Source organism: Bos grunniens, chromosome 18 (assembly GCF_055505025.1).
Source record: "Bos grunniens cultivar Pamir isolate PY7600 chromosome 18, Bosgru_T2T1.0, whole genome shotgun sequence".
NCBI lineage: Eukaryota > Metazoa > Chordata > Mammalia > Artiodactyla > Bovidae > Bos > Bos grunniens.
In genome coordinates, this window is record NC_141182.1 from 58,878,441 (window position 1) to 58,890,689 (window position 12,249).

The following is a 12,249-nucleotide window of genomic DNA, read 5'->3' on the forward strand; positions in this document are numbered from 1 at the left end:
ATTGACTTGTTTTAAGATGAGGGAAGTGATGGAGATTTTTTTTTCCTACAGTAAGCTTCTTATTAAAAAGTTGTTTTATGCTTTCTTTCAATTTACTCTCATTTGTCATTGCTTCCTCCAGGTTACCACCACTTCATCCTTCCTGATGAATTTTTCATAAAATATACTGATTCTCTCATCATCTTTTCTTGTATCCTGAATCCTTGGTAATTTCACAAAAGCACACAAGGAAACTTGGCTGTTGATGTCACAAATTTATATGAGCCATTCTATTCTGAGGAATCACTGTTGTCATCATTTAAAGTGGATTTTCTTGAATGACACAACAGCCTCCAGCCAACTGGCCATAGGAATAATCTTCTTCTTACAGACTGTGCTTGGAATCTGGGGCAATTTCTCCCTTCTGTACCATTACCTCTTTCTTTACCACACTCAGTGTAGGTTGAGGGTCACAGACTTGATTGGCAAGCACCTGATTATAGCCAACATATTGCTCATTCTCTCGAAAGGAGTCCCTCAGACAATTACAACTTTGAGGCTGAAATATTTTGCCAGTGATTTTGCCTGCAAACTTATTCTGTATGTTGAGAGAGTGGGCAGGAGTATGTCCATCAGTACCACCTGCCTCTTGAGTGTGTTTCAAACCATCACGATCAACCCCAAGTACTGCTGTTGGAAGAATCTTAAAGTGAAAGCCCCAAAGTACATTGCCTTCTCCATTTCCTTCTGCTGGATCCAGTGCCTGTTTGTACATCTCGTTTTTCCTCTGTATGCATTATATGTTTCTGACAAATGGCGCAGCACAAACATGACAAATACAAGAGATTCAGGGTACTGTGTTGCCACAGATCTTGAGAACATCTCAGGCTCAATATATGTAGCTTTGATAGTGTTCCCTGAAGTTTCATTTTCTGTGCTCATCTTCTGGGCCAGTGGCTCCATGATTCTCACCCTGTACAGACACAGTCAGCGAGTCCAGTATATTCACAAGGCTAGTGTGTCTCCCAGACCCTCCGCTGAGTCCAGAGCCACCCAAAGCATCCTACTCTTGGTGAGCACCTTCATGTGTTTCCACACCCTGTCCTGCATCTTTAACATTACTCTTGCTCTTTTTCATAATCCCAGTTGGTGGTTGGTGTATACAACTGGCCTGATTTCTGTGTGTTTTCCCTTTATCAGTCCCTTTCTGCTCATGAGCCGTGACTCCATTGTATCCAGTCTCTGCTTTCTGTACATGAAGAACTCAGTATCACCTAATCTTATCAGAAAAACATAAATTGTATGTTTTTAAAATTTTATCAAGTTATACTTGATTTCTCATGTGTTAGTTCCAGGTGTATAGCGAGGTGAATCAGTTATACACAGATATGTTTTTCTACTCTTTTTAGATTCTTTTCCCATATAGGCCATTTAGAGGATTGAGTAGAGTTCCCTGTGCTATAAAGTAGGTCCCTTCTTTTTTGTTGTAAACCAGGCCTCGGGGCATATGGAACTTGGTTCCCCGACCAGGGATTGAACCCCTTCTCCCTACCTAGATAGGACTTCATTTTAACCACTGGACCATCTAAGAAGTCCCCACTAGGTCCTTATTAAAGTGAAATCGCTCAGTCATGTCCGACTTTTTGCCACCCCATGGACTGAAGTTGACTAGGCTACTCCGTCCATGGAATTTTCCAGGCAAGAGTACTGGAGTGGGTTGTCATTTCCTTCTCCAGGGGATCTTCCTGACCCAGGGATCAAACCTGGGTCTCCCACATTGCAGGCAGACAGTTTATGATCTGAGCCACCTGGGAAGCCCTTATTAGTTACCTATTTTATATTTAGTAGTGTATGTTTAGGGCTTCCTTGGTGACTTGGTGATGAAGAATCTGGCTGCCAATGCAGGAGACTCCAGTTCGATTCCTGGGTCAGGAAGATCCCACATGCCACAGGGCAACTAAGCCCATGCACCACAAGTACTGAGCCTGTGTGCCTAGAGCCTGTGCTCTGCAAGGGAGGCTATTGCAGTGAGGAGCCCACGCTCACCACAACTAGAGAAAGTCTGCACGCAACAAAGAAGACCCAGCACAGCCTAAATAAATAAATAAATAAAATTCCACTTCTGATCCTTTAGTGTATAAAGGGTAAAGGTTTTCCAGGCATATTTTATATGCCTAAGATATTTGCACCATAGGCTCAAATGTAGAAACAATCCATGAGCAAGTTCTTACTCCAGTTTAAATGAGGGCTTTTTCATTGCTGTTTTTTGTTTTGTTTTTTAATTAAGATATTAAAAAACATTGAAGTATATGTTATTTTAATTTCAGGTGTAGACACCAAAGTGATTCAGTTATATATATATTTTTTCTTTTTCAGATTCTTTTCCCTTATATGTTTTTTCAAAATACTGAGTGCAATTCCCTGTGCTGTTGATTACCTGTTTTATATATGGTAGTGTGTGCATTAATTCCAACTTTCTAATTTATCCCTCTCCCCCTTTTCCCTTTTGATAATCAGAATTTTGCTTTCTATGTCTGTGAGTCTCTTTCGGTTTTGTAAATGTTTACTTGTATCTTTTCTTAATAAAAGATTCCACATATAAGGGATATTATATGCTATTTGCTTTTCTCTGTTCGGCTTACTTCATTTAGTATGATAATCTCTATGTCCATCCATGGTGCTTCAAATGGCATTATTTCATTCTTTTTAATGGCTGAGTGATATTCCATTGTGTTTATATACCATATCTTCTTTATCCACTCCTCAGGTGATGCACATTTAGGTTGTTTCCATATCTTAGCTACTGTAAATAGTGCTGCTGTCAAGATTGGGATGTGTGTATCTTTCCGAATTATAATTTTCTCTCAGTATATTCCCAGGAGTGGGATGGTAGGATCATATGATATTAATTGCTCTGTTTTTAGTTTTCTTAAAGAAACTGCATCTTGTTCTGAATAGTGGCTGAACCAGTTTACATTCCCATCAACAATGAAGGAGGATTCACTTTTCTCCACACCCTCTCTACCACTGATTATTTGTGGACTTTTTGATGATGGCCATTCTGACCAGTGTAAGGTGTAATCTTACTAGTCCTGATTTGCATTTCTCTGATAATTACCAATGTTGGGAATTTTTTCATGAGCCTGTTGGCCACCTGTGTACTTTCTTTGAAGAAATGTCTATTTGGATCTTCTGCCCACTTTTTGATTGAATTGCTTGAATTTCTGATATTGAGTTGTATGAGCTGTTTGTATATTTTGGAGATTAAGCCTTTGTCAGTTGCATCATTTACAAATATTTTCTCCCATTCTGTAGGTTGTCTTTCTGATAGCAGGAGTATTTTTTGCTTTGATGGCATGGCCACCAGTCTCTCTCACAGGGTAAGTTTGTTGGGGCTTTAGGCTATGTAGTATTAGGTTGGCTTCTGGAGGAATTGAAGATGACAGGATTAGCCTGACTCTCAGAAGAACTGGAGACTAAAGCTCAGCCACACAGTCAGATCCTGATGGAGCTCAAGTAAAACACTCTGGGCATCTGGGCTTAGGTGAACCTCCCTGGTGGCAGTACTCCCTGTGTCATCAGGTATCCATGCCAGGAAAATAACATATCGTCACTTTATGGGGAGAGGAAGACTGGAGCTCCAATTTGACTATTTTTTCTGAACTCTGACCCATGCATCTCTTCCATTGACATATGTCATTTTTTAAGTTGCTTTGTCATGTCCAACTCTTTGTGACCCCACGGACTATACCCCACCAGGCTCCTCTGTGAATGGAATTCTCCATAAAGAATACTGGAGTGGGAATGCCATTCCCTTCTCCAGGAGATTTTCCCAACCCAGGGATCTAACCCAGGTCTCCTGCAGTGTAGGTGAATTCCTTACCATCTGATCCACCAGGGAATGTATCTTTACCCTGTAATCAAGCATTACATTGAGTGGACCAGATCTCAGTGAGTGCTGAGTTCTTCTAGAGAATTACTGAAACTGAGTGTGATTTTGGGAACCCCCACACTTGCAGTTAGTGTCAAAAACAGGCGTGGCCTGACTGATGTTTCACTGTTAAACTTCTCAGTTGGACTGAAAACTCTCACAGGGGAAATGGATAGTGGGCTTTGTTCAGATTGTGTGCTTGCCTGTTGGAAAATGAAAAGGAGTGATTTTGCCCCTTAAAGTTCATGTCTTGTTATTCATCATATAACCAATGAGTGCTCCTTAATGAAATTCAGCAAAAGTATGTACAAAGACCTCTGGTAACCATTCAGTACTGCTGAGTGGAGAAAGCAGCCCTGGCTATAGTTAAAAGAATAGCACCAGGGAAGTGGTTTAGAATCCCTGGTGCTAGTGGTGTCCAGTGGTTTAGAATCCACCTGTCAATGCAGAGGACATGGGCTCAATCCCTGGTCCAGGAAGATTCCACATGCCACGGGACAACTAAGCCTGTGCACCACAACTACTCAAGACCATGGGTCTAGAGCCTGTGCTCTGGGAGAATAGAAGCCACTACAATGAGAAGCCCACACACCACAATTAGAGAGTAGCCCCTGCTCACTGCAACTAGAGAAAGGCCATATGCATCAATGAAGAGCCAGCAAACCAAAAATACATTTAAAAAAATAGTTGATACTGTCTGCTAAACCATCTGATTCTGGTGTTTTCATCTGTGACAGGCACTTTTATAAATACCTCTCTGTCTTCTGTGGATATTTCTCTTTTTGCACTTCATATCAGTGTTGAGATCTGTATTGATAAAATACAATATTCTAGAAATGTCTATTATCACCATTTCCAAATTAATTTTCATTTATACAAATTTGTACAAATTAGGTCAATAATTTCTTTTCTATTTTTTAACTATTTATTTTACTTTTTAAAATATAAATTTATTTATGTTAGTTGGAGGTTAATTACTTTACAATATTGTATTTGTTTTGCCATACATCAACACGAATCCACCACAGGTATACACGTGTTCCCCATCCTGAACTCCTCTTCCTCCTTGGAGTATAGCCAATTAATGGGGCTTCCCAGGTGGCACTAGTAGTAAAGAACCTGCAGGAGACTAGAGTTCAATCCCTGAATCAGGAAGATCCCCTGGAGGAGGGCATGGCTACCCACTTCAGTATTGTTGCCTGCAGAATCCCATGCACAGAGGAGCCTGGCAGGCTATAGTCCATATTGCAAAGAGTCGGACACGACCGAAGCAACTTAGCACACACATAACCAATTAACAGTATTGTGATAGTTTCAGATGAACAGGGAAGGAACTCAGCCATACATATATCTGTCTCCATTCTCCCAGGACAGTGATTTCTAATGTAAACTTATCGACATATTCTTCCTTTACACTTATCTCATTAAAAATTCATCTTGGACTCTCTCTGATTCCATGTATCTGCTGAGTACTTAAGTTAACGATGAAGCTAAATACTCTGAAGCTTAAGAAGAATACAATGGATACTAAGTGGAAGAACTTCTCAGGGAATCCTGGGAGACACATACATTTTGCTGCGTGTTGCTCCCAAGTCAACACTCTGATTTCTACTGCTCCTTCCATCTGAGATCCTGTCTCCATTGTGAATCATGAAAAAGTTAAGGGCCTCTCCAAGCACATCAACAGTCTCTTTGGAGACACTTATAAGAAAATTGGGATTGTTTTTCATAATTAGTAACTGGGAAAACATTTTATCATAAACATTCTCAGCTCCCCAAGACTGCCCTGTCATTGCCACTACAAGAGAAATGGAATCGCAGTTCTCAAGGGGATGAGGTCACAGATCACAAACCCATTATCTCAGGGTCTGGCCGCTTCATTCTCACACACCTCCTGGCTTCCATGACCTTCACACTGAGCCCACCCTGCTGGCAATAGGAAGGAGTCAGGTATGGTATTTTCTGCTTCAGTCTGAGAGGCAGAGTCAGGAAGGGAGGTAATCTGAGCAAGTGTTCATGTCTGGAAAAGGAATTCTGGTGGCTAGAGAAGGATCAGATCCAGTGGCAAAGCAGGACAGGGAGGCAGAATAATTTCTTAGTTGTGAACTGAGCTTTCAAAAAGAAACTAGGGTATTAGCCCCTGCATCAAACCTGATGGCTCCTAATATAACCTAATTAAATTAATTATAACCTAATTAAATCCTCACTGTGGATGATCAATCATAAATAATCCCAGTGATAAAGAAGGATCATTTATTAGGTATTTAAGGGCTGTAGGGTTTTTAAATTTTTATTTATTTTATATTTACTTATTTGGCTGTCCTGGGTCTTCGTTGCTATGCAGGCTTTTCTCTAGTTGCAGTGCACGTGTTTCTCATTGTTGTGTCTTCTCTTGATGCAGAGGACAGGCTCAGTAATTGTAGCTCCCAGGCTCTAGAACACATTATTTTGCCAACAAAGGTCTGTCTAGTCAACGCTACGGTTTTTCCAGTAGTCACGTATGGATGTGAGAATTGGACTATAAAGAAAGCTGAGCACCAAAGAATTGATGTTTTGGACCATGGTGCTGGAGAAGACTCTTGAGAGTCCCTTGGACTGCAAGGAGATCCAACCAGTCCATTCTAAAGGAAATCAGTCCTGAATATTCATTGGAAGGACTGATGCTGCAGTGGAAACTCCAATATTTTGTCCACCTGATGCAAAGAACTGACTCATTAGAAAAGACCTTGCTGCTAGGAAAGATTGAAGGTGAGAGGAGAAGGGGACGACAGAGGATGAGATGGTTGGATGGCATCACCGACTCAATGGACATGAGTTTGAGTAAACTTCAGGAGTTGGTGATGGACAGGGAGGCCTGGCGTGCTGCAGTCCATGGGGTCGCAAAGAGTCAGACACGACTGAGCGACTGGACTGAACTGAACTAGAACACAGACTCAGTAGTTGTGGTGCACGGCTTAGTTACTCCATGGCATGTGGGATCTTCCCGGATCAGGGATGGAACCCCTGTCTCCTGCATTGGCAGGTGGATTCTTTACCACTGAACCACTAGGAAAGCCCTTTATAATTATGGGTTTCATAAAACAGTTGTCATGACCTAACATATCTTGTCTAACATATTTTATCTAAAGTTTAACAATACTCTCATTTGAATGAGTTCTAAGTCAGAAACACTAATACAGTATACTAATGCATATATATGGAATTTAGAAAGATGGTAATGATGACCTTATATGCAAGACAGCAAAAGAGACACAGCTGTATAGAACAGTCTTTTGGTCTCTGTGGGAGAAGGCAAGGGTGGGATAATTTGAGAGAATAGCATTGAAACATGTACATTATCATATGTGAAACAGATTGCCAGTCCAGGCTCAAGGCATGAGACAGGGTGCTCAGGGCTGGTGCACTGGGATGACCCTGAGGGATGGGATGGGGAGGGAGGTGAGAGGGGGATTCGGGATGGGGAACACGTGTACATTCATGGCTGATTCACGTCAATGTATGGCAAAACCACTACAATATTGTTAAGTAATTCAGTTCAGTTCAGTTGCTCAGTTGAGTCCGACTCTTTGTGACCCCAAGAATTGCAGCACGCCAGGCCTCCCTGTCCATCACCAACTCCCAGAGCTCACTCAGACTCACGTCCATCGAGTCAGTGATGCCATCCAGCCATCTCATCCTCTGTCATCCCCTTCTCTTCCTGCCCCCAATCCCTCCCAGAATCAGTCTTTTCCAATGAGTCAACTCTTCGCATGAGGTGGCCAAAGTATTGGAGTTTCAGCTTTAGCATTAGTCCTTCCAAAGAACACCCAGGACTGATCTCCTTTAGAATGGACTGGTTGGATCTCCTTGCAGTCCAAGGGACTCTCAAGAGTCTTCTCCAACACCACAGTTCAAAAGCATCAGTTCTTCAGTGATCAGGTTTCTTCACAGTCCAACTCTCACATCCATACATGACCACAGGAAAATCCATAGCCTTGACTAGACGGACCTTTGTTGGCAAAGTAATGTCTCTGCTTTTGAATATGCTATCTAGTTGGTCATAACTTTCTTTCCAAGGAGTAAGCGTCTTTTAATTTCATGGCTGTAGTCACCATCTGCAGTGATTTTGGAACCCCCAAAAATAAAGTCTGACACTGTTTCCACTGTTTCCCCATCTATTTCCCATGAAGTGGTGGGACCAGATGCCATGATCTTCTTTTTCTGAATGTTGAGCTTTAAGCCACCTTTTTCACTCTCCTCTTTCACTTTCATCAAGAGGCTTTTGAGTTCCTCTTCACTTTCTGCCATAAGGGTGGTGTCATCTGCATATCTGAGGTTATTGATATTTCTCCCAGCAATCTTGATTCCAGCTTGTGCTTCTTCCAGCCCAGCTTCTTCCAGCTCATGATGTACTCTGCATATAAGTTAAATAAGCAAGGTGACAATATACAGCCTTGACATAAAATAATTAGCCTCCAATTAAAATAAATAAATTTTAAAAAAATGTTCACCTGAAAAAAACATAAAGTTTAACAGTATTCTAACATCTATCTAAGCTCACAACTCATTTTATTATTTCAATTTATATGATATACAAGATTCCATATTCTCCAGGCTCCTTTGTACATCTCTTGTACTTTAATATCTTTCACAAATCTTGCCTTATGGTTAATAGTTTCACTTAATGTAAATATTAATAAATACTGAGCACTGAGACTAAAATTATTAATAACTTCATTTCAAGCCTCCCTTGTTTTATCACCTATTAGTATTTCATGTATCACAGTTTAGGAAACAAGGTAGTATTATCTGACAATTAATGTGGAAGATGCATTGTGTTTTTGTCCCTGGCATGACAGCAAATGAGTCCTGCTGCTGCCAAATTAATATTGAACAAATTTTATATTCATTCATTGCAACTTGGACTTGGGGAAGTTTCTGTAGAATTAGTCTCTAATTCCAGCTCTATATTATTATCTCTAAAATGTCATTCATATTGATAATGACCTATAGAATAAATCCCTAAATAAAAAGGAAATTTTTTACAACCAAAATTATAAAAAAATGAAGGTGATATGAAATAAAAGTATAACTACAAAACTAAAATATAGGTCTAGATTACTAGATAACCAGCTGACGTGATCAGTTAGTGTATCACACTGGTTGCAGCATAGTCTTAGTAACCAGCCTAGCCATATTTAAACCATTAGACCCAAACCAGTGTTGGGGTGAGTTTAGACAAACTGTTTAACCTCTATGTAACTTAGGTTTCCTCATCTTTTTAATGAGAATAATGCCAGTGCCTATCTCACACAGTTATGAAAATCAAAGAAGGTACTCTATATACGGGGCTTCCCTGGTGGTAAAGAATCCGCCTGCCAACACAGGAGACAGGGGTTCGATCCTTAGGTCTAGAAGATCCCCTAGAGAAGGAAATGGCAACTTACTCCAGTATTCTTGCCTGGAGAGTCCCATGGACAAAAAAGCTTGGTGGGCTACAGTCCATGGGGGTAGCCAAGAGCCAGACATGACTTAGCAACTAAAAAACAACAACCAAATATATGGCAGAATAGCAATAATTTCATGTAAGTGCTAAGTAAGCTGTATAAATATATTCACATTGGGAAGCCTCTTTACAAAACCAAACTTGAAGTAAATATTTCTCAGAGGGTATATTGGCTATCAGTTGATATGATAAATATAGCCCATACCATACATTCCCACAGAGGATACGCTGCTCTGAAGACAAATGTCAGCCACTGGGAACTAGCGGAATGGCCTCCAGATTTTGGGCAATTAAGAAAGGTTTATTTATCTCAGACTATTGCTGGAATCCTGGGCATTTTCTCTCTTCTTTACCTTTACCTCTTCCTTTACTACAGTGAATGCAGGTTGAGACCCACAGATTCGATTCTGAAACACCTGACTAGAGTCACTTCTTGGCCATTACCTTTGAAGGTGCCCCAGAGACGAGGGCAGCCTGTAGTTGAAGCATGCATTCTGTGACTTATCCATTCAGATTTTGTTTTCTCTCCTTACAGAGCTGGCAGATCATGTCCATGGGCACCACCTGCCCCTTAAGTGTCTCCAGTCATCATGGATCAGCCCTAGGAAACCCAGGTGGGTGGAACTTTAAGTAAAGCTCCCACTTTGCTCTGCTGGACGCTGTATATGCTGGTAAATATCATTTTATTGCTGTGTATATGATTGCCAAATACAGTGACAAAACCATCACAAAGAACAAAAAATTGGGATACTGCTCTGCTGAATTCCATTAACAATGTCAGTGACTCACTACTTGGAGCAGGGTTATTATTGTCTGATGCTTCACCATCTGAGTTGCAGATCTGTAAGCTTCATCCTCGGAGAAGGCAATGGCACCCCACTCCAGTACTCTTGCCTGGAAAATCCCATGGACAGAGGAGCCTGGTGGGCTGCAGTCCAAGGGGTCGCTAAGAGTCAGACACGACTGAGCGACTTCAGTTTCACTTTCCACTTTCATGCATTGGAGGAGGAAATGGCAACCCACTCCAGAATTCTTGCCTGGAGAATCCCAGGGACAGGGGAGCCTGGTGGGCTACCGTCTATGGGGTCGCATAGAGTCAGACACAACTGAAGCGACTTAGCAGCAGCAGCAGCAGCAGCAAGCTTCATCCTGCACAGGAACAATCAGCAGATCAAACACATTCACGGGACAAGTTCTTCCCGGCAACTTCCAAGTTTTTTGTGTGTATGATAAGAATTTTTTTAAAACTCAAGATATACACATGAGATTATAATTGCACAGTTCAGTGGAATTCCTCAGCACCCAAACTTCCATAGGCAACACCCAGATCAAGAAACAGAATGTTCAGCTCTCCAAAACCCTTCCCAGGCCTCCTTGAGTAACTATCTCCAAGGATGTAATTCTATCATGTATATTGGTAGAAGTGGAATTGTTGGAATGTAGATTTGATTTATTCTAAATCAGAGATACCAAAGGAACATTTCATGCAAAGATGAGCTCGATAAAGGACAGAAATGGTATGGACCTAACAGAAGCAGAAGATATCAAGAAGAGGTGGAAAGAATACACAGAAGAACTGTACAAAAAAGATCTTCACAACCCAGATAATCACGATGATGTGATCACTCACCTAGAGCCAGACATCCTGGAATGTGAAGTCAAGTGGGCCTTAGAAAGCATCACTACGAACAAAAGCTAGTGGAGGTGATGGAATTCCAGTTGAGCTATTCCAAATCCTGAAAGATGATGCTGTGAAAGTGCTGCACTCAATATGCCAGCACATTTGGAAAACTCAGCAGTGGCCACAGGACTGGAAAAGGTCAGTTTTCATTCCAATGCCAAAGAAAGGCAATGCCAAAGAATGCTCAAACTACCGCACAATTGCACTCATCTCACACGCTAGTAAAGTAATGCTCAAAATTCTCCAAGCCAGGCTTCAGCAATACATGAACCGTGAACTTCCTGATGTTCAAGCTGGTTTTAGAAAAGGCAGAGGAACCAGAGATCAAATTGCTAACATCCGCTGGATCATAGAAAAAGCAAGAGAGTTCCAGAAAAGCATCTATTTCTGCTTTATTGACTATGCCAAAGCCTTTGACTGTGTGGATCACAAGAAACTGTGGAAAATTCTGAAAGAGATGGGAATACCAGACCACCTGATCTGCCTCTTGAGAAATCTGCATGCAGGTCAGGAAGCAACAGTTAGAACTGGACATGGAACAACAGACTGGTTCCAAATAGGAAAGGGAGTACATCAAAGTTGTATATTGTCACCCTGCTTATTTAACTTATATGCAGAGTACATCATGAGAAACGCTGGACTGGAAGAAACAAACTGGAATCAAGATTGCCGGGAGAAATATCAATAACCTCAGATATGCAGATGACACCACCCTTATGGCAGAAAGTGAAGAGGAACTCAAAAGCCTCTTGATGAAAGTGAAAGTGGAGAGTGAAAAAGTTGGCTTAAAGCTCAACATTCAGAAAACAAAGATCATGGCATCTGGTCCCATCACTTCATGGGAAATAGATGGGGAAACAGTGGAAACAGTGTCAGACTTTATTTTTGGGGGTTCCAAAATCACTGCAGATGGTGACTGCAGCCATGAAATTAAAAGATGCTTACTCCTTGGAAGGAAAGTTATGACCAACCTAGATAGCATATTCAAAAGCAGAGACATTACTTTGCCAACAAAGGTCCGTCTAGTCAAGGCTATGGTTTTTCCTGTGGTCATGTATGGATGTGAGAGTTGGACTGTGAAGAAGGCTGAGTGCCGAAGAATTGATGCTTTTGAACTGTGGTGTTGGAGAAGACTCTTGAGAGTCCCTTGGACTACAAGGAGATCTAACCAGT

General features: G+C 41.3%; 1 protein-coding gene and 1 long non-coding RNA gene across 2 annotated transcripts; one reads left to right on the forward strand and one right to left on the reverse strand.

The window, feature by feature from the left end:
• Nucleotides 1-244: 244 nt before the first annotated feature.
• On the forward strand, nucleotides 245-1,276 carry LOC147354428 (vomeronasal type-1 receptor 4-like). The gene has a single exon (XM_086353948.1). It carries the CDS (start codon nucleotides 245-247, stop codon nucleotides 1,274-1,276), a length of 1,032 nt encoding a protein of 343 aa, XP_086210074.1.
• Nucleotides 1,277-6,149: 4,873 nt separating this feature from the next.
• LOC147354429 (uncharacterized) lies at nucleotides 6,150-10,162 on the reverse strand. Its single transcript, XR_015146402.1, has 2 exons — nucleotides 9,840-10,162; nucleotides 6,150-8,303 (listed from the first exon to the last, which is right to left on the reverse strand). It is a non-coding gene; the product is annotated as an uncharacterized LOC147354429 (long non-coding RNA).
• Nucleotides 10,163-12,249: the final 2,087 nt, after the last annotated feature.